The sequence below is a fragment of the Bos indicus genome, chromosome 24, assembly GCF_029378745.1.
Source record: "Bos indicus isolate NIAB-ARS_2022 breed Sahiwal x Tharparkar chromosome 24, NIAB-ARS_B.indTharparkar_mat_pri_1.0, whole genome shotgun sequence".
Classification (NCBI taxonomy): domain Eukaryota; kingdom Metazoa; phylum Chordata; class Mammalia; order Artiodactyla; family Bovidae; genus Bos; species Bos indicus.
The window spans coordinates 49,893,535-49,913,333 of record NC_091783.1 but is presented as its reverse complement, the minus strand read 5'-3'; the positions used below and the strand labels follow the sequence as shown (position 1 = coordinate 49,913,333).

At 51.5% G+C, this 19,799-nt stretch overlaps 1 protein-coding gene across 2 annotated transcripts in view; it reads left to right on the top strand.

Annotated features, from left to right (window-relative positions):
* Positions 1–19,799, top strand: part of MYO5B (myosin VB) — a 333,332-nt gene that overhangs the window by 258,781 nt on the left and 54,752 nt on the right. For both annotated transcript variants that reach the window (XM_070779031.1, XM_070779032.1), the window contains exons 17-22: positions 1,400–1,486; positions 1,958–2,069; positions 7,117–7,328; positions 9,263–9,419; positions 10,493–10,732; positions 16,475–16,708. In XM_070779031.1, the coding sequence (XP_070635132.1) occupies positions 1,400–1,486; positions 1,958–2,069; positions 7,117–7,328; positions 9,263–9,419; positions 10,493–10,732; positions 16,475–16,708 (1,042 nt within the window). The remainder of the gene's footprint in view (positions 1–1,399; positions 1,487–1,957; positions 2,070–7,116; positions 7,329–9,262; positions 9,420–10,492; positions 10,733–16,474; positions 16,709–19,799) is intronic.

The window sequence follows — 19,799 nt, the reverse complement described above, 5'->3', positions numbered from 1 at the left end:
CAGAGAGTCAGACGCGACTGAGTGAATAACACTTGCATTTGCAGTTCGCTACCTCTATACACGTCTCCCCCCTCCAAGTGCGGATACTTGAGAAAATCCAGACCACGTCTGACTTTTTACTCCAGTGTCCTACTCAGTATAGGTGTTAGAATAAAAATGGGGTTTTCAGTACTAAACTTAGCACCTTAGGGCGGGTGAGTTGCTGAAGTCATGGCTTGTATCTCTAAAGACAAGAAGATAAAGTTCTTTATCTTTGTGATTCTTGGGGGGCTCTCATGACAGCAGCTCATGGCATGTGTGACCTTGTATGTTGTGCCAGCCGCTGTTCTCACTGCTTTCGTGGGCTGTTACACTTACTCTTCACACTCACCCTCTAAAAGGGACACTTCCACTCTCCCCACCTTAGAGAGGAGGATACTGCTGTACAAGGAGGTGTGTTACTTGCCCCAAATCACACATGCAGCTGTAAGTGACCACGTCATGATTCACACCCAGGTCTGCGTGGCCTGAAACTCCCCTTTTTAACTTGGGAGCCAACTCATGCTCGAGGTGCTAAGTGTATATGATTTGGCCACTGAGTTAAGACAGATGCCCCTGTCTATAGAAATAATAAGGGAAGGCTCTGCAGTTGTTGTTCAGTCGCTCAGTCATATCCAACTCTGCAACCCCATGGACTGCAGCATGCCAGGCTTCCCTGTCTTTCACTATGTCCCAGAGTTTGCTCAAACTTAAATCCATCGAGTCGATGATGCCATCCAACCATCTCATCCTCTGTTGTCCCCTTCTCCTGCCCTCAGTCTTTCCCATCATCAGTGTCTTTTCCAGTGAGTTGGCTCTTCTCATCAGGTGGCCAAAGTATTGGAGCTTCAGTTTCAGCATCAGCCCTTCCAATGAATATTCAGGATTGATTTCCTTTAGGATTGACTGGTTTGATCTCCTTGCAGTCCAAGGAACTGTCAAGAGTCTTCTCCAGCACCACAGTTTGAAAGCATCAATTCTTTGGCAGTCAGCCTTCTCGGTGGTCCAACTCTCACATCCATACATGACTAATGGAAAAACCATAGCTTTGACTATATGGACCTTTGTTAACAAAGTGATGTCTCTGCTTTTTAATATATTGTCTGGGCTCTGCAGAGGAGGCAGGAATGAGCTTGGGAGGGTGGACAGAGTGCAGGGGGGCAAATAAGAGGAGCAGTCCGGGTGAGGGTGAGAACGCGCACAGAACGGAGATGGCTCAGCTGTTTCCCGTCTGTCTTCTAGCCTGCGCTTGGCCCCTGGCCTTGAGCTCCCAGGCGCGCAATGCCTGTACCTCGGTGCAGGAAGGGGTGGTCTCTCTCTCTCTCCCCTGTTCTGTTTCTTTGCCGCTATGGCCTCTCATTGCTTGTCTTGTGTTTTGCAGTTTTAACCCAAAGAGAGCAGTGCAGCAGCTCCGAGCCTGTGGTGTATTGGAGACCATCCGGATCAGCGCGGCTGGCTACCCATCCAGGTACCGCACCCCCTGGGGCCCGCCTCCCCAGGGGACCCCCTTATGCACTGTCAGCCAGAGACAGAGCCTCCAAAAACGCTCCCCAACGCTGAGGGCTCAAGCAGGGAGCCGACAGACAAGAGAATCTCAGTTTGTCCTAGAAGTATGGGTGTCAAGAGTAACATCCTCCTGGACAGCTTTTCAGATTTCAGCTTGGTGTTGGTCTGGGCGGCGAGCTGGTCAGCCCTCCAAGCAGCAGAGCCTCCAAAATCCTTTTTCCTGTCAGTCCTCTAGGCGTGATTCTTTAACTCAGCTACATGCTGAAGTTCTCAGCATCGAGGGAGAACAAAACGCCCCGTAACGTGTTTTGCTGCTCTGAGAAGGGCTTTGTGCTGGACGTGTTGACCCCCCGGGGCCCTGTCTGAGATCACCCAGGGCCCTTGTATGGCCGAGAGGCAGGACGTGTCCTTGACGCACCGGTTTTCTCTCCAGGTGGTCCTACCATGACTTCTTCAACCGGTATCGGGTGCTGGTCAAGAAGAGAGACCTTGCCAACTCAGACAAAAAGGCCATCTGCAGGTCTGTGCTGGAGAGCCTCATCAAGGTGAGCTGGGCACAGCCCTGACTCCAGCTCCAGGCGCGGTGCCCTGGGATTTGGGGTGGGGTGTTAACTGCCTCAGTGGTCCTCACCCCTCTTACCGAAACTGTCATCTGAGATGTTCATCCATTTTCCTGCATCAATGACTGTAAAGGAAAAGCCCCTTTTCCACCTGCCTGGAGACATTCCCAGCCTTTCCCACATAACAGGTTCCGTAGAAAATGAAATTGTTTATACAGTGCCCTAGGGGTCATGATAAGGCCCCAAGCTGCTGGCCCCGATCCCTGCGCTCCCCAAAGCCCAGGCTCCTCCGCTCGGCCTGCCTGCTGGCGCTGGTGAACCTGCGGGGCTCTGATCCGGAGCCCAATGCCGGGGCTCTGATCCGGAGCCCAAGCACGGTGGCCTGGAAGTCAGCCGAGGGGGAAATACCCGCGCCTCCCGTGTCTTCCCCATCGCAGAGCCAGCCTCAGGCCCAACCTCAGATGCTTGTTTTAAATAAGACAGTGGATTTCATTTTATCTGAAACAACCTGAACTCGGCAGCTGACGCTTGGGGCTGGAGAATGACAGCCGAGCTCTTGGGGGTCTTTGATGAGGGGCAGATCCCTGTGTGTTTCTTGGTTTTAGAGTATTCAGGGATTACAGCAGAGTATGGTACTTAATGATCTCAATAAATGGTTAGATTACATTGAGAATCTTCCTTTGAGAAGGGAAGAGAATTGCATCAACTTAAAAAAAAATTAAGTATCATATTGTTAGGAAAATCTGTTCATTTGGAGTATAGTTCATTGCCAGATGACCAAGTTTAAAATCATAAGTTATTTTGTAAAAGTGACACAGTCACCCTCTGAGCACAATGTTGTCTTAGCAGCTCAAGAATGTAGCTATAGACGGTACAGAATGCTGGGCTAAACGTTCCGTAGAGAAACGAGGGTGGCAGTCTTCTTAACTGAAGGTTGCCTTTGGTCCGTTGGACTCTGGTTAATTGAGGTTTGTGCTGTGGAACATCTGCCAGTATCTACATTTCAACGTCTCTTTCTACATGGGTGAGAAAAATGTGTTCTGGGTCAGCTGAACCCTGGGTGAAAGGGAGCGTCAGGCGTCTTCCTCCTCTGTTGGCACCGGGAGCTGGCCTGTTTGTGTGGTCAAGTCTCTCAGCAGCCCGCTCAGCCCTGGGTCTAGCTCCTGCTTTCCCCGGGGCCATAGTTCCACTCTTCCTCTCCCTTCCCTGGTTTCCCCACGCTTCCAGTGGAACCGTTGCTCCCCACGCAGAAGGCGATCTGGAGGGGCCCCAGATCAGACCAGCTGACTCAGCGTCCCCCACTGCACTCCCCTCCAGCCGGCAGGACCGAGGGCCGCCGTGCGGACCCGCTCCTTGATGCACTCAGGCCTCTGGTTCGACATCACCCAGCTTGCACGCTGACCCCGCCCTCCTGCCTTCCTCAGTCCAGCAGTCTCTGAGCCCCTGGTGTGCTGTCCTGTGCTCGAGATGTCTTTCCTCTCTTGCAGAGGACGGCCTTTGCATTGACACTCCCCCTAAGTTATGAGCCCTGAGCCTGACACATAGATGTCACTCACCAGGCATTTATGGAATGCATGAATGAACCAGAGAATCCCCTAAAGTATGTGAATAAGTGCTGTTTCCTCTGCCTGGAGTGCTTTCCCCACCTTTGTCGTGTCTGGCCAGGTTCTTGCCTTCTGAACTGAGCTCTAAAGTGCTTTCTGGTCCATGAAGCCCGTTCCTGGCTCCCCCAGATGGAGTTAGTCACTGGCCAACACTTCTCCACTTCTGTCTTCCATTATTGCGTTTCTCCCCTTGTATTGTAGTTAGGGGCTTGTTTGTCATTTCACCAGACAGTGGAACAACTGAATGGCCAGGGTCTCACTGTCGTCGTGTTCCCGGCACAGCCACTGGACATCACAGGAGCTCGAGTTTGTGCAGGTGGCTGCTTGGGTGACAGATGAGCTTGTCCCGATGAAACCTGCCACCAGTGGCTCACAGTCCCTGAGCCTTAGTACAAGTCAGATGTTTTTCTGTTTCACACACTCCATTTCATCTTCACGCTGCCTTAAGAGAAAGACACAAACATGACCCCCATTGCACAGATGAGGAAACTGAGGCAAAAACAGCTGATACACATGGCCCAAAGTGACTCAGGAGCCCCCACAACCTAAACCACGTCACCACTGAATCAGTCTGATTGATCAATCAGTGTCACGGTGCGTAATTGCCGTTCCTAGACAGGAGTGGGTTTCCCTGGTGGCTCAGACAGGAGAGTGTGCCTGCGATGCAGCAGACCTGGGTTTGATCCCTGGGTCGGGGAGATCACCCGGAGAAGGGAATGGCCACCCACTCCAGTTTTCTTGCTTGGAGAATCCCAGGGACGGAGGAAGGGGCCTGACCAACCACAGTCCATGGGGTCACAAAGAGACAGGGCTGAGCGTCTAACACTCTTCCACTTTTCAGACGTAATAGGGTTCAGTGTTCAGGACTCCCTTGGAAACCTTCTCTGTCTCTTCCCTTTGGGGGGATGCGGGGGCGCACCTTCTGGTCACTAGTGCTGCTAGTACTCCTGCTAAGTGACCTGAGACTTTAAGCGGTTGAGACTTGGCAAAGTCATCCGTTATACTAGAAGGGCACAGGCCAGCTCCCTGCACTTTCCGGGAAAGTACTAAGTAATACTAGGGCAGAGTGATTAGGAGAGAAGCCGTGATGAAGGGGCGTGTAGGCCTGGCAGCAGGCTGTTCGTCCAGGGGCAGCCAGGCGCAGGGGCTGAATCGTGAGGTTGCTCAGGAGTGGTGGTCTCCTGTGAGGAGTGTAGGAATCCCTCCATCATTAGCTTGAACGTGTTTTTTCTTTAACTCCACAAATGGGTATTGAGTTCTTGAATTCTTCCTATGTACTACCTTAGAGTGGTCAGTGAGAGTTACAAAGGAGCCGACTAGGGGGGCCCTGCCCTCCAGGACTGACCGTCGTCTAGTGTAGTTACAGGCGTCACTGGCCATCAGGAAAACCTGAACCTGCATCCCGACAGTGGAGGAGTGGATTAATGAGCTTCTGCTGGGAACCCAGGGAGCGTGAGGAGATACATATGAGAGGAGTGTGAAGAGGAGGTGGTCCTACAAATGGGCATGATGTGATAAAGAGACCTCTGGCCGAGGAGTCCTGGGCCTTGGGTTCTATTCCTTGATGTTTTCAGTGAGACCTTTGGCCAGTCACCTCAACATGCTCGGCACCTGTGCCATAAGAGAGTGGCTTGGGATGGGCTGCTAAAGTTTCTTCCTATCCCCTCGGTCTCTGATTATCAGAGAGGGGTTCTCAGGAGATGACCTCTGATCAGTATGTGGAAAGTATGGTCAGTTCTAGGGGTCAGAGAAAGCAGATGTCTGGGCGAGGAGGCATGCCGCCATCAGGCCCGTGGTGACAGGCGCACCACTGGAGCCTTCAGAGAAATCCTCCTCCATACAAATGGTGGCTCTGCAGACCAGCCTGCCATTTCCCTGGTGGTTTCTTCCAGGATAGGAACTGGAGCCAGTGTACCATGGCCCCAGGGATACAACAGGCACCGCCCCGCCCCCCAGGCCATGACTCTGCTGAAGACCTAGTAGCCAGGCTTGTCCCCAAACTGTGAGGGTTGAGTCGCCAACCCGTCCTCACTGAGGAGTCTCCCCAGCCGGGGGATGATGAAGCCCAGGCCTCAGGCATCTCAAAGCTGCCCCGCCCAGCCCAGCCTTGGTTCCTCCTGGCATGAGCTGAGGCCCAAAGCAGAGGCAGGAATGAGAACCAGGCATGCAGCTCACTCCTCCGTGCCTCGCCAGCACCCCAGCCATAGAAGGGGACCGTCAGCAACGGCCCGGCTGGCTGCTGTGTCCCCAGCTCAGCCCCGGCGCAGGCCGCCTGGCTTACCTGTGCGTGGAACCCGGTTCCTGTTGGCTGTACAGGGCTTGGCCATGACGAGTGTCGACTCAGCATGGTTTCAGAGCCACTGGTCAACATGAAATATATATTTGTGTGTTTTCCTTACACCTTGGCTCATTATCTCCTTCTTATAATGGTCTTCATGCTCAGTGAGCAAAATTAGATGACGTGTGTTTACAAAGAGCGCTCAGTTATCGTGGGCCACCTACTGAGTACTGTGCTGTAGCCCAGGCCTGTCCACACACACACGCACGCACGCACACACACACACATGCACACACACGCACGCACACACACACACACACACGCACGCATACACACACACTGCCGGGTCATCTTACCTTGTCCACTAGGGCAAGCGTGGGAAGGGCCCCTAATTTTAACCTAAGTACATGTCGCTAAAGACAGTCACCATCTGTCTGAAGAAATAGTTCACAGCATAGTTAGACACCAAATAGAATGTACTTGGGGGTTATTCGCAATGTATGTGTAATTTCCCACACCTGCCTGCTTTCACTCCATTCAGGTCTTTGCTTGAACAGCCCCTCCATTGAGATGCCTTCCTCCTTTAGCCTATTCAGCATCTGCATCCCATCCTCCAGCCCTCTTAGTACGTTTCATGCACTCCATCTCATCTTCACGCTGCCTTTAGAGAAAGATACAAACATGACCCCCGTTGCACAGATGAGGAAACTGAGGCATAAACAGCTGATATAAACTGCCCAAAGTGACTCAGGAGCCCCCACAACCTAAATCACATCACCACCGAGTCAGTCTTATTGATTAATCGATGTCACTGTGTGTAAATGTCACGGTGCACAAACCTCATGAAGCTTTGTTGTCTTCATAACCCTCAGCACTGCCTGAAATGTGCTGTGTCCTTGCCCGCTTGCCCAGATGCCCTCGCCGTGATGCTGCTGGCGGGCAGGCCTGCTTCTCACTACTGCGCTCGGTGTCTGAGCAGCAGTAGGGACGGGTCGGCGTCGGTCACACACCGACTCTTCAGCGGTTGTTTAAGGAGCCAGGGGCGTGTGAGACCCAGCAGGGAGATCGTGCGGGGGAGCAACTGGGGTGATGGGGTGCGTTACTTGCCGCTCACGGGTGATGAACCAGCTCCCCTCCCTGCCTCGTCAAGGATCCTGACAAGTTCCAGTTTGGCCGCACCAAGATCTTCTTCCGGGCCGGCCAGGTGGCCTACCTGGAGAAGCTTCGGGCTGACAAGTTCCGGGCGGCCACCATCATGATCCAGAAAGCCGTGCGGGGCTGGCTGCAGAAGGTCAAGTACCGCAGGTTGAAGGGAGCCACCTTAATTCTGCAGAGGTACTGCCGAGGATACCTGGCCCGCAGGTGAGCCGGGGCACACCTGAGCTAGCGGTCGGTGCGGTGGGGCGCAGGGGGCGGGTGGGGGGTGGCGGGCAGGCCTGGCTCTGAGCTGGCTGGCCTCAATCAGCCCCTGTGGGTAAAGCGCCGTCCTCCGGGGCCCTGTCTATATCCAGCTTTCCCCCAGCAGCCGGGCCCCTCTCTCCTTCCCTTCTCACCTGAGCCAGTAGGTCTAGTTCCCAGGTCTCCTGTCTCCCCCAGTCTGTCCCCACCCACCAGTGCTAGCTTAGGACTGGCTGGTTTTCCAGCCAAACCTCCGTTTGCCCTTTGCTTAAACGCTTAAATAAAACAATCCTCTTTCCACAAGAGAGATGAATTCAGCCTTTCTCTCACAGTTAACGTACACTCAGCTTCATGACTTATGCCACCGATTTCAGAATCCCTTAGAAGTTTGGTTAGGGCTGAATGAAAAGGCCAGGGGAGGTCCCTTCTATGAGCTGTTGCACTCAGCCAGCACGGGGAGAGGGAGGGGGAGACTTGTCTGACCACAAGCAGCTCCCTTGGGGCAAAGCCTGATGCCAGTGGGCTGCCCTGCCCCAGCCCAGCACCACACAAAAGAGGCTACTTTGCTGAAAACATCCCCTCCTAGTGATGTCGTTGGGTTGCTGAAGCCCTGAATCAGTATGAGCATCACCATGGAGATGGGCATAGAGGACACCCCCATCCCTTGCCGTGAGACCCACCCCCCAGGCTTTACATGGGTCATTAGATTTTGGACCCAGCCCTGGTTCAACATCAGTGACCTCTGCAGATCCTGGTTTTCTTGAAGAAGTGACAATAATCTCTAGGATGCCTTGCATTTGGAGGCCTAAGTTTCATAAGTGACTGCTCAGGCCTCTCTGCTTGAATACTGAAACAAGCCCAGAGCAGGCACCCACTGTACTGTAAAGTTAGAAGATTGTTCCGGCTCCCCCTCATGTCCTTGTTATAAGCTGTTTATCCAAGCAGAACCAGAGATAATGAATACTGTTAATTACCTGTGAACGGTTGAGAGGTGATCTCTAGAACGAAAGCTACAGAAATGAGAGAATTGTCAGTGGTATCCACACTAAGTTGTCATCCACAGTTAGGGCGTTGCCGAACACCCTGGCGCACAGGACTCTGTCCTGGGTAGTGGGATGGCCCGCGTTCTCCCTGCAGGGAGTTTGTATTCTAGAGAGAGTGTTCAGGGAGAGCTGCCAGGAGTCAGACTCATTTAAGCAAGCAGAGCAGGGCTGAGTGAGTTACCACCCACTCCAGAGTTGCGCTAGATGACGTCCAAGGTCCTTTCTAGCTTTTAATATTCTTAGTCTCTCGTTGAGCACTTGTTATGGGTCTGACACCAAACAGAGCCCTTGCAGGGGCTAAAAAGTGTTGGACTGACTTTATGTCTGCCTTGAGGGGTGAGACGGGGAATGTAGAAATTAAACAGAGGGAAGTAGATGCCCATGTGCAGTGCATCCCTGGCAGAAAGGCTGAGAGGTGAGAAAGTAAAGAGAGGTCTCCACAGGCCTGAGAAGGTGACGTTCATTCAGCAGATACTTCCCATGCGCTGCCGTGCCAGGCCCTATACTAGATGTAGGGGTACAAGGATGCTAAGACCCAGCCCCTGACCCCTCCGAGCCCGGTGAGGTCCAGGGACAGACCCGAGCGTGAACACGTGATGTCCTTGAGGGCTGCCCATTATAGGAGAGGCTTTGTGGGTCGGGGAATGGACGGATGAGGATCAGAGTTGATCAGACTTTGAGTTGTAAATATGTGGCAAGAGTTTTTGGACAAGGTAGAGGAAGCCAGTTCTGTTCTAAGCTGTGTCTCAAGGCCGGTAACGGTGACACAAGTTGGCCTAGCCAGCAGGTGACCAGGCAGGGCCGAGGGGAAAGGGTTTGTGTTCACAAAGGGCCCACCGCTCTCTCCCTCCCCAGACTGGCCAAGCATCTGCGGAGGACCCGGGCGGCCGTGGTGCTCCAGAAGCAATACCGCATGCAGAGGGCCCGCCGGGCCTACCAGAGGGTCCGCAGGGCCGCCGTCGTCATCCAGGCCTTTGCTCGGGGCATGTTTGTGCGGAGAATCTACCACCAGGTGCGTAGCCGCCCCTGGGGACTCGGGCTGTGGACTCGGCCCTGAGCAGCAGCAGATGGCTTGGCACCAACCTTAGCACTTGTTGGGCACTTCTCACTGTTTTCTAAGGAATTTTGCAACTCTGCTCCCACCGAATCCTGACTGAAGTCTCATGAGGCACAGTGACTCAGGGTTCACCAGAGAGACAGAAGCCACAGGAGATGCATGTGTCCGTGTGGATAAGGTTTATTATGAGGAACTGACACATGTAGGTATGAAGGCTGAGCAGTTCTTGATGTACTGTGTACACACTGGAGACTCAAGAAACCCAGGGGAGTAACTCTCCCCGAGTCTGAAGGCCTGAGGACCAGGCAGTCTTGGTACAGTCCCAGTCCAAGGGCTAGAGGGCTGAAATGGTAAGGAATCTGCCTGCAATGCAGGAGACTCTGGTTCGATCCCTGGGTCAGGAAGACCCCCTGGAGAAGGGAATGGCAACCCACTCTAGTATTCTTGCTTGGAGAATCCCATGGACAGAGGAGCCTGGCATGCTACAGTCCTTGGGGTCACAAAGAGTCAGACACAACTGAGCGACTAACACTTTCATTCATTCTGCAAACATTTATTTTGCAGGGCATTATAGTGAGGACATTGATGATGCTTTAATTTTCTGAGTGGTTTTTTAACTATAGGAAAAAAGAAAGACCAAATTACAAGCCAAGTTAACTGTAAACCAGTAACCCAGTTGACAATCCCACACAACCGTCTCACTTCGCCTCCAGCTTACTGGCACCAGGAGCGGATCCACATCTGTTGAATGGGGGGCTATCAGCTGGATGATCTTTAAGCCCCTCTGAGGTTTTTTTTTTTTTTAGACTGTGGTTTCCTAGTGAGTTAAAAAATTAGAAATGAGGGTTTGACAGCTGCCACCGGACTTAGTTGCAACTTGTTCGTAAGACAGGCGGCCACCAAAGCCTCAAGTCAAAGGGCAGGGGTAGCTCGCCGACCTTGGCTCTCGCCTCCTGCGAGCTGTGCACGAGCCCCTGGCTCCCGCGGTGCAGCGCAGACCCACCAGGTGTGTGCTTGTCCCCTGCTAGGTCCTCAGGGAGCACAAGGCCACCGTCATCCAGAAGCACGTGCGGGGCTGGATGGCTCGCAGGCGCTTCCAGCGGCTGCGGGGTGCGGCCATTGTCATCCAGTGCGGCTTCCGGAGGCTCAAGGCCAAGCAGGCGCTGAAGGCCCTCAGGATCGAAGCGCGCTCCGCAGAGCACCTGAAGCGCCTCAACGTGGGCATGGAGAACAAGATTGTCCAGCTGCAGCGGAAGATCGATGACCAGGTCAGTGTCTCCACTCCCACCTGGGGGTTGGGGCCGGGGCGAGACTCCATGGGCATGTTTGAGAGAGACCCACCGCTTCCCCCGGGGAGCTCTCAATTGATCCCCATGCAGCTTCACGAGGCCATTATACGGGTAAGTGAAGTGTGGATCTGGAGCATCAAATACTTGGCCAAGATCACAGAATTAGGAAGTGCTAGAACCAGCACTCCAGCCCCGGTCTGCCTGATCCTGCAGCCATAACGAGGATGATGTTGGTTTCTTAACCCCAAATGTCACTAGAGAGTCAGTCCTTTCCTGCATCGTGGCTAAAATGGGTTTCCAGAGTTGAAAGCAGGCTCCTTGGGCTTGTGGGGTGTTAGTGACCTCAGGGCCAGGCTCCTGCAATGCCTAGAGGGTTTCTGGTGCCTCCTGAGAAAGAAAAGGCGAGGACGGAGGGAAGGAAGGGGGTGAACGTGCCCGGTGCAAGGGATGGAGAAAGAGAGAGCTGGCATTGCCTTGGCGGTCACTGGTTTTATTGTATCTAATCTACGCTGGGCACTTTTTAAAGCTTCTCATGATCCCAGTAGGGCAAGAAAATAAATGAGCCATTTTACACCTAAACCAGCTGCCCTAAATAGGAACCCCAAAGTAGTCAGATGTTACTGCCTCTCTGTTCTTGCAAAAAAAGACCAACCTTCCGGAGAAGGGACTGTCACCCTGGGTGTTTATCTCTGTGTGAGTCCCACGGGAGTCTCATTTGGCTCGGCTCCCTGGTGGAGAAGTGAGACAGAAAGCTCGCACAGGGTTGGCCCGCAGTGATAGGTCAGGTCAGGGAGGAAGTAACAACTGCTCAGAGCATCGGGAGTAGACAGGAAAAATGGCTCTCTGGGCTCAGCCATGTGGAAAACACAGGCGCACGGCGGACCTGTATTATTGCTCTCATCGCCATCATTCTTATTACTCTATGGCTATTGACGACTGGCCGGGAAAGACATTCGCATAGTCAAAGTGTCCCCATTAACTTTCTGAGCGAACAGTGTGGTCCGAGGAAGGAGCAGGCTTTGCGAGCACCATTGTTCCGTGCGTGGAGCCTTGTGTACTGGCCGCCTCTTCCAGCCATCAGTCCCTGTGTTGTCATTGCTGATTTTCGAAGTTAACTCAAGAGGTTAAAAATAAATCTAGTATTTTACACTCCACGTGCTGGAACATCAAAGAGAAGCAGATTTAAAAGACCTGTTTTTAAAAAGAGCTTTTTGCCTTAAGCTTCCTACTTGGCAAATATCTATGAGCAGTGGCATTACCCTCCCTGGGCAGGGTGCCCTGTGTGCAGAGGGTGAGGAGAGAAGGCAGGGAGGGGGGAGTTAGGTTTTGTTTTCATATGTCCCTCCCCATGTTGCTCAATTGTGTGCCAGGCACTCTCCTCACGTGTTAAGTCATTTAATCCTCACCACACCCTGTAAGATTTAACGTTATTCCCATTTTAATCTGAGGCACAGAGAGACCGAGTAGTCTATGAGGTCGCAAAGCTAGGAAGTGGCATGGTTAAGATCAAAACTTGGCAATTTGGTTCCAGAGAATGTTCTGCCACCTCCAGCCAAATTTGAGGATATCTGCATATTAGGAGATTCTTCAGACATGTGAGAATTCCTCAGTCCAGGGAAGACGCTTAGCTTTGTTCTGAGTTCATTCTCGTGGAGAATGTCATCCTTGGACCAGCCAGTGTTTTGTAGTGGAGTGTGGGACCTGGTGTCAAAGAAGATCCGTGGCTCTCTGTCTTGAGAGGAGTCATAAACAACCTGTGGAACCAGGACGTTAGAGTCTCGTTGTATTGCAGCCTCTTAGAAGGTGGGGCTCACCTTTTGTAAGCGAATGGGTTTCTGTTTTGTGTGTAATGCCTGGAGACAACTCAGGAGGCTGCTCCCCAACACACACAGATTCTTAGCCAGGAGGATAGGAGACACGCATGCCAGGAACGACATAGGTGAAAACATCCCCAAGTGTTCGGCAGAGTGGCCTGAGATCATGGACTCAGTCCCAGCTGGATGGAAGCCTGAGTCCTGTCTCAGTTATACTTGCCGCCAGAGCTGACAGCTAGAGATTATGGCCAAATCTCTAACTGGGCCTTGAGTTCCTCGGAGGCTGCTGCTGCCGCCAAGTTGCTTCAGTCGTGTCCGACTCTGTGCGACCCCATAGATGGCAGCCCACCAGGCTCCCCCGTCCCTGGGATTCTCCAGGCAAGAACAATGGACTGGGTTGCCATTTCCTTCTCCACTGCATCAAAGTGAAAAGTGAAAGTGAAGCCTTGCTCAGTCGTGTCCCACTCTTCGCGACCCCATGGACTGCAGCCTACCAGGCTCCTCCATCCATGGGATTTTCCAGGCAAGAGTACTGGAGTGGGTTGCCATTGCCTTCTCCAAGATCTTTAACTTCTAACTCAAAAATTCACTGATCCCATAAAGTGGTTCTCAACTCCAGGCTGCACTGTAGAATCACCAGGGGGCGCTTTTTAAAAAAGCGTCCCCACTGCCAAGAAGACAGCAAAGGAGGAAACTGCAGGCTAAAACCAGGGTGAGGTTAGGGCCCAAAAGTCAGGTCGAAGGTTTTGTGCACACAGCTGAAGAGACGATGTCGACTTGGCACCAAGTTCCCAAGCAAACAGGAAGAAGGAAATAGGATAACTTGAGAGCTACGGAAAGCGTTTAGATGGGTTGGTGCTGTCCGTGGTGCTGAGACACTTTTCTGAGGGTGTTCATAACCTGTGATGTAATAAGCTACAGCCTTCACAGTATCCTTCAGCAGTAAGTGCAGTGATAGCTCCTGGGACGGTTTCTTGCAGTGTCCCTGGTGTAAGCCTGTGGTGTGACATTTTTTCAGCCCAAAATGGTATAACCTATGAACTTGACTCTTATCAGTTTGTCTTTATTCAAGCATATGTACAGTGAGATGGCCAGTTGAGCTTACAGTTTTGGGTTTTTTTTTTTTTTTTTAATGAGGGTCAAGTTCCTTAGACCTTTATAAGGCTATATTAAACTATATTTTAATGGAAAAAATATGACACAAATGTATGGATTCAGTCAGTAGTCTTTTCAATCAATTTGATTCAGTATACTTCATATGCATTTGGTTAAATTAAAGTAGTTAATATTTTATGAGTCATGTACATCTGAAAAATTGTAGGGGCAAGTCACAGCTTTATGGCCTTCTATGCCTCAGTTTTTTCAACTGTGAAATAGGTGTATTAGTTAGCCTTGATTAGTAGGTGTATTAATCAGGAGTTGGTGATGGACAGGGAAGCCTGGCATGCTGCAGTCCATGGGGCTGCAAAGAGTTGGACATGACTGAATGACTGAACTGAACTGAATCAGCCTTACTATGTAGGACTCCTGTGAGGAGAGAATGAGTTGATAGATGTGCATCATGTAGCACGGTGCCCTTGAGCAGTGGATGCAGTGGATATCTGAGGAAGCCGAGGAGAACAGGGGTCCGTGTGGAAATCCCCAGGCCCCCCAGTATCAGGACAAGGCCCACCCTGGTTCAGGACAGAGCTGCCCAGGTCTCGGGTCACACTGACCAAGTTGGCTCCAGGGAGCCTGGCCTTCCTCCACAGGGAGGGTTTCCAGAGTCTTTGAGGGAAAGGACTGGCCCTCACCACTCCCGGTGCCAGGCTTGGCTGTACAGCTGTGGGCACCTGACGTGGACATCATGGTGTGAGGAGGAGGCAGGACGCTGTGAGGCCCTTCTGGGGTTTCCCTTTCTAAAATCATGCCTCCAGAACAGGAAATGTACAGCCACAGTGTGTCCCCAGCGATTACTTCTGGGTGCCGATGATGGTGAAATAAGGAGCTGTCCAAGGGCTGCCGTTAGGAATCTCCCACCCACACCCCTGTTGGCCGGTCTTTTCACCATTCCATTCTCTAGGGGACCACTCCCCCCCAACCCAGGAGAAGAGGGTAACCCTTGTCAAGCACCTACTGGGTGCTGGCCCCCAGGGAGGCCCTCAGTCTCCCTGAACTCAGAGGTGAAACCTCTGAGGTGAAAAAGAGATGAAACCCTCTGAGGATGGAGTTACTGTGGCCCCTTTTTCACACTGAGGAAGCCGGGCACACGGAGGTGCAGTGATCAGGACGGAGTTGTGGCCTGAGCACAGGTCTGCCCAGCTCCAGCCTCTTAACTCCTCGACTTCCCTGAGCCTGCATGTCAGCAAAAACAAAGAAACTGGCCTCCTAGACATGTTGTCTTTGCATGTGGGTCCTGGGGTGTCATCGCTGCCTGTAGGAGGGTGTCACACGACGTCATATGCCTGTCTCTACACCCCACACCTGCTCCATCATGAGCGCCTCCTCCCTGCCTCCCAGCCTGGTCCTCATCCCCACTCTCCCTGGGATCTGACCCAGGCCATGCCACTGGGAGGAACCTGCCCAGAACAGAGCAGTGTCGAGGCGGCTAGTCCAACTCGCATCCCCGTCCTGTACCCCACTCACCTTGTGCAGAGACCCTTCAGCCTCCTGGGAGACCCAGATCTGGTGGGCAGAATAGACCAGCTTTGGGTTGTTTAAACAGATGCCGCCTAATTGGATTTCTCATTGGTGATGACTTAGGGCAAGGCTGACTGCCAGCCCAGATATGGGTTGCAATTGGGATGTTTCCTCAGACGGTGGGAGGATCTCTTTGTGGTAGATCAGTGCTGGGATTGTGCTGCCTGGACACCAAACGTGGGTCTCAGCCTTGAGGTCCCAGGCGTCCGCTGTGTTGTACTGGGTCCAACACCTGTTCTGCTGCTGCCCCTCACTGCTCCCCGTGACCTTCCTAGCTGATGTGAAAGTCATTGGTTCCTGATGCCAAGAGCTCTGTTTTACTCAGAGCTCCAGCAGAGAATAGCCGTGGAGAATGGTGATGACCGTTTGCTGCCTGCTTGACGATCAGGAGGACTCTGCATCTTCCCCTCCACGTTCCCTCTGACCGCCTTCAGCTGATACGCTCAACTGCAGCACCTCTCTGCCCACGTTTGCGCTTGCACTTGACACGGCCCTGCGTCCTCAGGGCTTGCTGTGTGTGAGCTCACCTCCAGTCTCCCTGCCTGCCCCCTCTGTACCTCCACCAGGCACCAGGGACTGCTTCCCACTTGCCTGTTTGCTTGAGTGGGTATGTGATTGGGTACCTTGTCAACAGGGACAGGTTTGGCCAGGGCATCTGTTTCTGGAGTCAGACTCCTACAGCACCAGCGGACAGGTGGTGGGAGGGCTCCCCCGGCCCCGTGGAGGGCCTCCTTGGAAGAGGGGATGCTAAAGAGGTCCTTTGTCTCAGAGTCAGCGATTAGGTTGCAGCTCTTTGTGCCAATGAGTCCAAGGGCAGGAGGGCTCAGCATTGACAGAGCAGGGAAGCCTGAAACGCAAAGGCTGCAGATCCAAGAAGCCAAGTGCCTTGTTCCTGAAACTTCAAAACCAGGTATAAGATCTTCCCAATGGATATAGAAGGCTAGCCACTCTCAGCCAGCTTCCAGCACTGTCCCCGTTCCTAAGCACTCCTCGAATGTCAGTCCTGCTGCCTTGTCTTTTCCCGTATTTCTCCTGGGTTCACAATACAGTTTTGTTAGGGAGATGCCAAGAAAGCACTCAAGCATTCAGTGGTTGTGAGATTCAATTCCACCTTGGAAGTTCCTTTTTTAATTGCCTTCTTGTTTTTTTTTTTTTTTTTTTTTGCTGCCCCACTAACCTTGCCGTCCACCTCTTTCTCCCCTCTTCCCACCTGCTGATGCTGTCACAGAACAAAGAGCTCAAGACGCTGTCGGAGCAGCTGTCAGCAATCACCTCCACACACACCATGGAAGTGGAGAAGCTGAAGAAGGAGGTGGCCTGCTACCAGCAGAGCCAGGGTGAGGACAGAGGCCCGCAGTTGCAGGAGGAGGTGGAGAGCCTGCGGACCGAGCTGCAGAGGGCCCACTCAGAGCGCAAGGTCCTGGAGGACACCCACACCCGGGAGAAGGATGAGCTGAGGAAGGTCTGTTGGGGCCGGAGCGGTAGCTGGGTGGTGGGTGAGCTAATGCAGCACCCCTCCGAGGCAGTTTTGCTTCTTCCAGCTCTACAGCTGCCATGGACTTTCCTGGGGCTTGTGCCCAAGACTGACCATCCCTCTGCGTTTAGATGTAAAGTGCCCCTGCGTTGGGGGAACCCACACAAGCACGTGTCCATTCACCTGGCGAGTGTTGATTGAGTCTCTGCCCTTAGTGGGACACGATGGAATCCCCTGAAAGGTTACACACATGTGCCTTTGGGCATGTCCCTTATAGCCTAGAGTTAGCCACTGAAGCAGCTCTGTGGCCTCAGTCCTTGTTGGCAAGAGAATCGGTTTAGAGGTAGTGGCCTTTATTGCCTGCAGGGATTAGGGGCAATCTCATGGCATCCCCTGGGCTTCCCCAGTGGCTCAGTGGTAAAGAATCCACCTGCCAATGCTGGAGACCTAAGTTTGATCCCTGGATCGGGAAGATCCTCTGGAGAAGGGCATGGCTACTCACTCCAGTATTCTTGTCTGGGAAATCCCATGGGACAGAGGAGCCTGGTGGGTTACAGTCCATGGGGTCACAGAAGAGTCAGACACGACTTAGCGACTAAACAACAAAACACCTAGGCATCCCTCCCCATTACCATAGTGCTTTGGGGAATTTGCCTAAAGTTTAAGTATTGATCGGTTCAGCCTGGCTCATCTACTCTGGCTGGCGTGCTCTGTAGGTTTACTCTCCATTCCATAAAATGTAACTTCTGGGATTGGGCCCTTGCCCCCATCTCGAATGTCAGGATGCAAAGAGTCCCTTCTCCATTCCTGAGATAGCTGTCCAAACCAGGGAAGTCCCACGTGCCCCTCCGGAGCCTTCCACAGCCTCAGTGTCCCATGCCATCTCTACGGCAGGGCCCATGTGCTTAGTTCCTGTCCATCACTGGAGAGTCACAATGGGTTGAGAATTTGTGTGGGAAGGACTCAGTGTTTCTAATGTTGAAATAATAATTCTAAGTATTTAAAAATTGGGGCAAGCAGAATGCTTTCACAGGAATGGTCCTGAAATAGACACTGGAGTTTTGGATTCTCACCCCTGCATGGCCATTACTAAATGCTCACAGGAAATTTCTCTGACCTTAGTTCACTCATCTGTTTAAAAAAAAAGAAGAAAAGTTGGTTTCAGTTCAGTTCAGTCGCTCAGTCGTGTCCGACTCTTTGCGACCCCATGAATCGCAGCATGCCAGGCCTCCCTGTCCTTCACTATCTCCGGGGCTTGACTAAACTCATGTTGATGATGCAGTCTGACCATCTCATCCTCTGTCACCCTCTTCTCCTTGTGCTCTCAATCCTTCCCAGCATCAGGGTCTTTTCCAATGAGTTGATTCTTTGCATCAGGTGGCCAAAGTATTGGAGCTTCAGCATCAGGCATTTCAATGAATATTCAGGGTTGATTTCCTTTAGGATTAACTGGTTTGATCTCCTTGCTGTCCAAGGGACTCTCAAGAGTCTTCTCTAGCACCACACTTTGAAAGCATCAATTCTTTAGCACTCAGTCTTCTTTGTGGTCCAACTCTCACATCCACACATGACTACTGGAAAAACCATAGCTTTGACTAGATGAACCTTTGTTGGCAAAGTAATGTTTCTGCTTTTTAATACACTGTCTAGGTTTGTCATAGCTTTTCTTCAAAGGAGCAAGTGTCTTTTAATTTCATGGCTTCAGTCACCATCTGCACTGATTTTGGAGCTCAAGAAAATAAAGTCTCTCACTATTTCCATTGTTTCCCCATCTATTTGCCCTGAAATGATAGGACCAGATGCCATGATCTTAGTTTTTCTGAATGTCGAGTTTTAAGCCAACTTTTTCACTCTTTTCCTTCACCTTAATCAAGAGACTCTTTAGGTCTTCTTCACTGTCTGCCATGAGGATGGTGTCATCTGCATATCTGAGGTTATTGACATGTCTCCTGGCAATCTTGATTCCAGCTTGAGTTTCATCTAGCCCAGCATTTTGCATGATGTACTCTGCATATAAGTTAAATAAGCAGCATGACAATATGCAGCCTTGATGTACTCCTTTCCCAGTTTAGAACCAGTTCATTGTTTCATGTCCAGGTCTAACTGTTGCTTCTTGACCTGCATAGTTTTCTCAAGAGGCAGGTAACATGGTCTGGTATTCCCATCTCTTTAAGAATTTTCCAAAGTTTTTTTGTGATCCACATAGTCAAAGGCTTTCGTGTAGTTAATGAAGAAGAAGTAGGTGCTTTTCTGGAATTCTCTTGCCTTTTCTATGGTCCAACAGATTCTGGCAGTTTGATCTCTGGTTCCTCTAAATCCTTGAACATCTGAAAGTTCTCAGTTCACGTACTGTTGAAACCTACTGTGAAGGATTTTGAGCATGAGCTTGCCAGCGTGTGAAATGAGTGCACTTGTGCAGTAGTGTAAATATTCCTTGGCATTCCTCTTCTTTGGGATTGTAATGAAACTGACCTTTCCAGTCCTGTGGCCACTGCTGAGTTTTCCAAATTTGCTGGCATATTGAGTGCAGCACTTTCACAGCATCATCTTTTAGGATTTGAAATAGCTCAGCTGGAATTCCATCACCTCCACTAGCTTTGTTCGTAGTGATGCTTTCTAAGGCCCACTTGACTTCACATTCCAGGATGTCTGGCTCTAGGTGATTGATCACACCATTGTGATTATCCAGGTCATTAAGATCTTTTTTGTGTAGTTCTTCTGTGTATTCTTGCCACCTCTTCTCAATATCTTCTGCTTCTGTTAGGTCCATAACATTTCTGCCCTTTAATGTGCCCATCTTTGTATGAAATGTTCCCTTGGTATCTCTAATTTTCTTGAAGAGATCTCTGGTCTTTCCCATTCTGTTGTTTTCCTCTATTTCTTTGCATTGTTCACTTAGGAAGGTTTCCTATCTCTCCTTGCTATTCTTTGGAACTCTGCATTCAGATGAATGTACCTTTCCTTTTTCTCTTTGCCTTTAGCTTCTCTTCTTTTCTCAGCTATTTGTAAGGCCTCCTCAGACACTATTTTGCCTTTTTTGCATTTCTTTTTCTTGGGGGATGGTCTTGATCACCGCCTC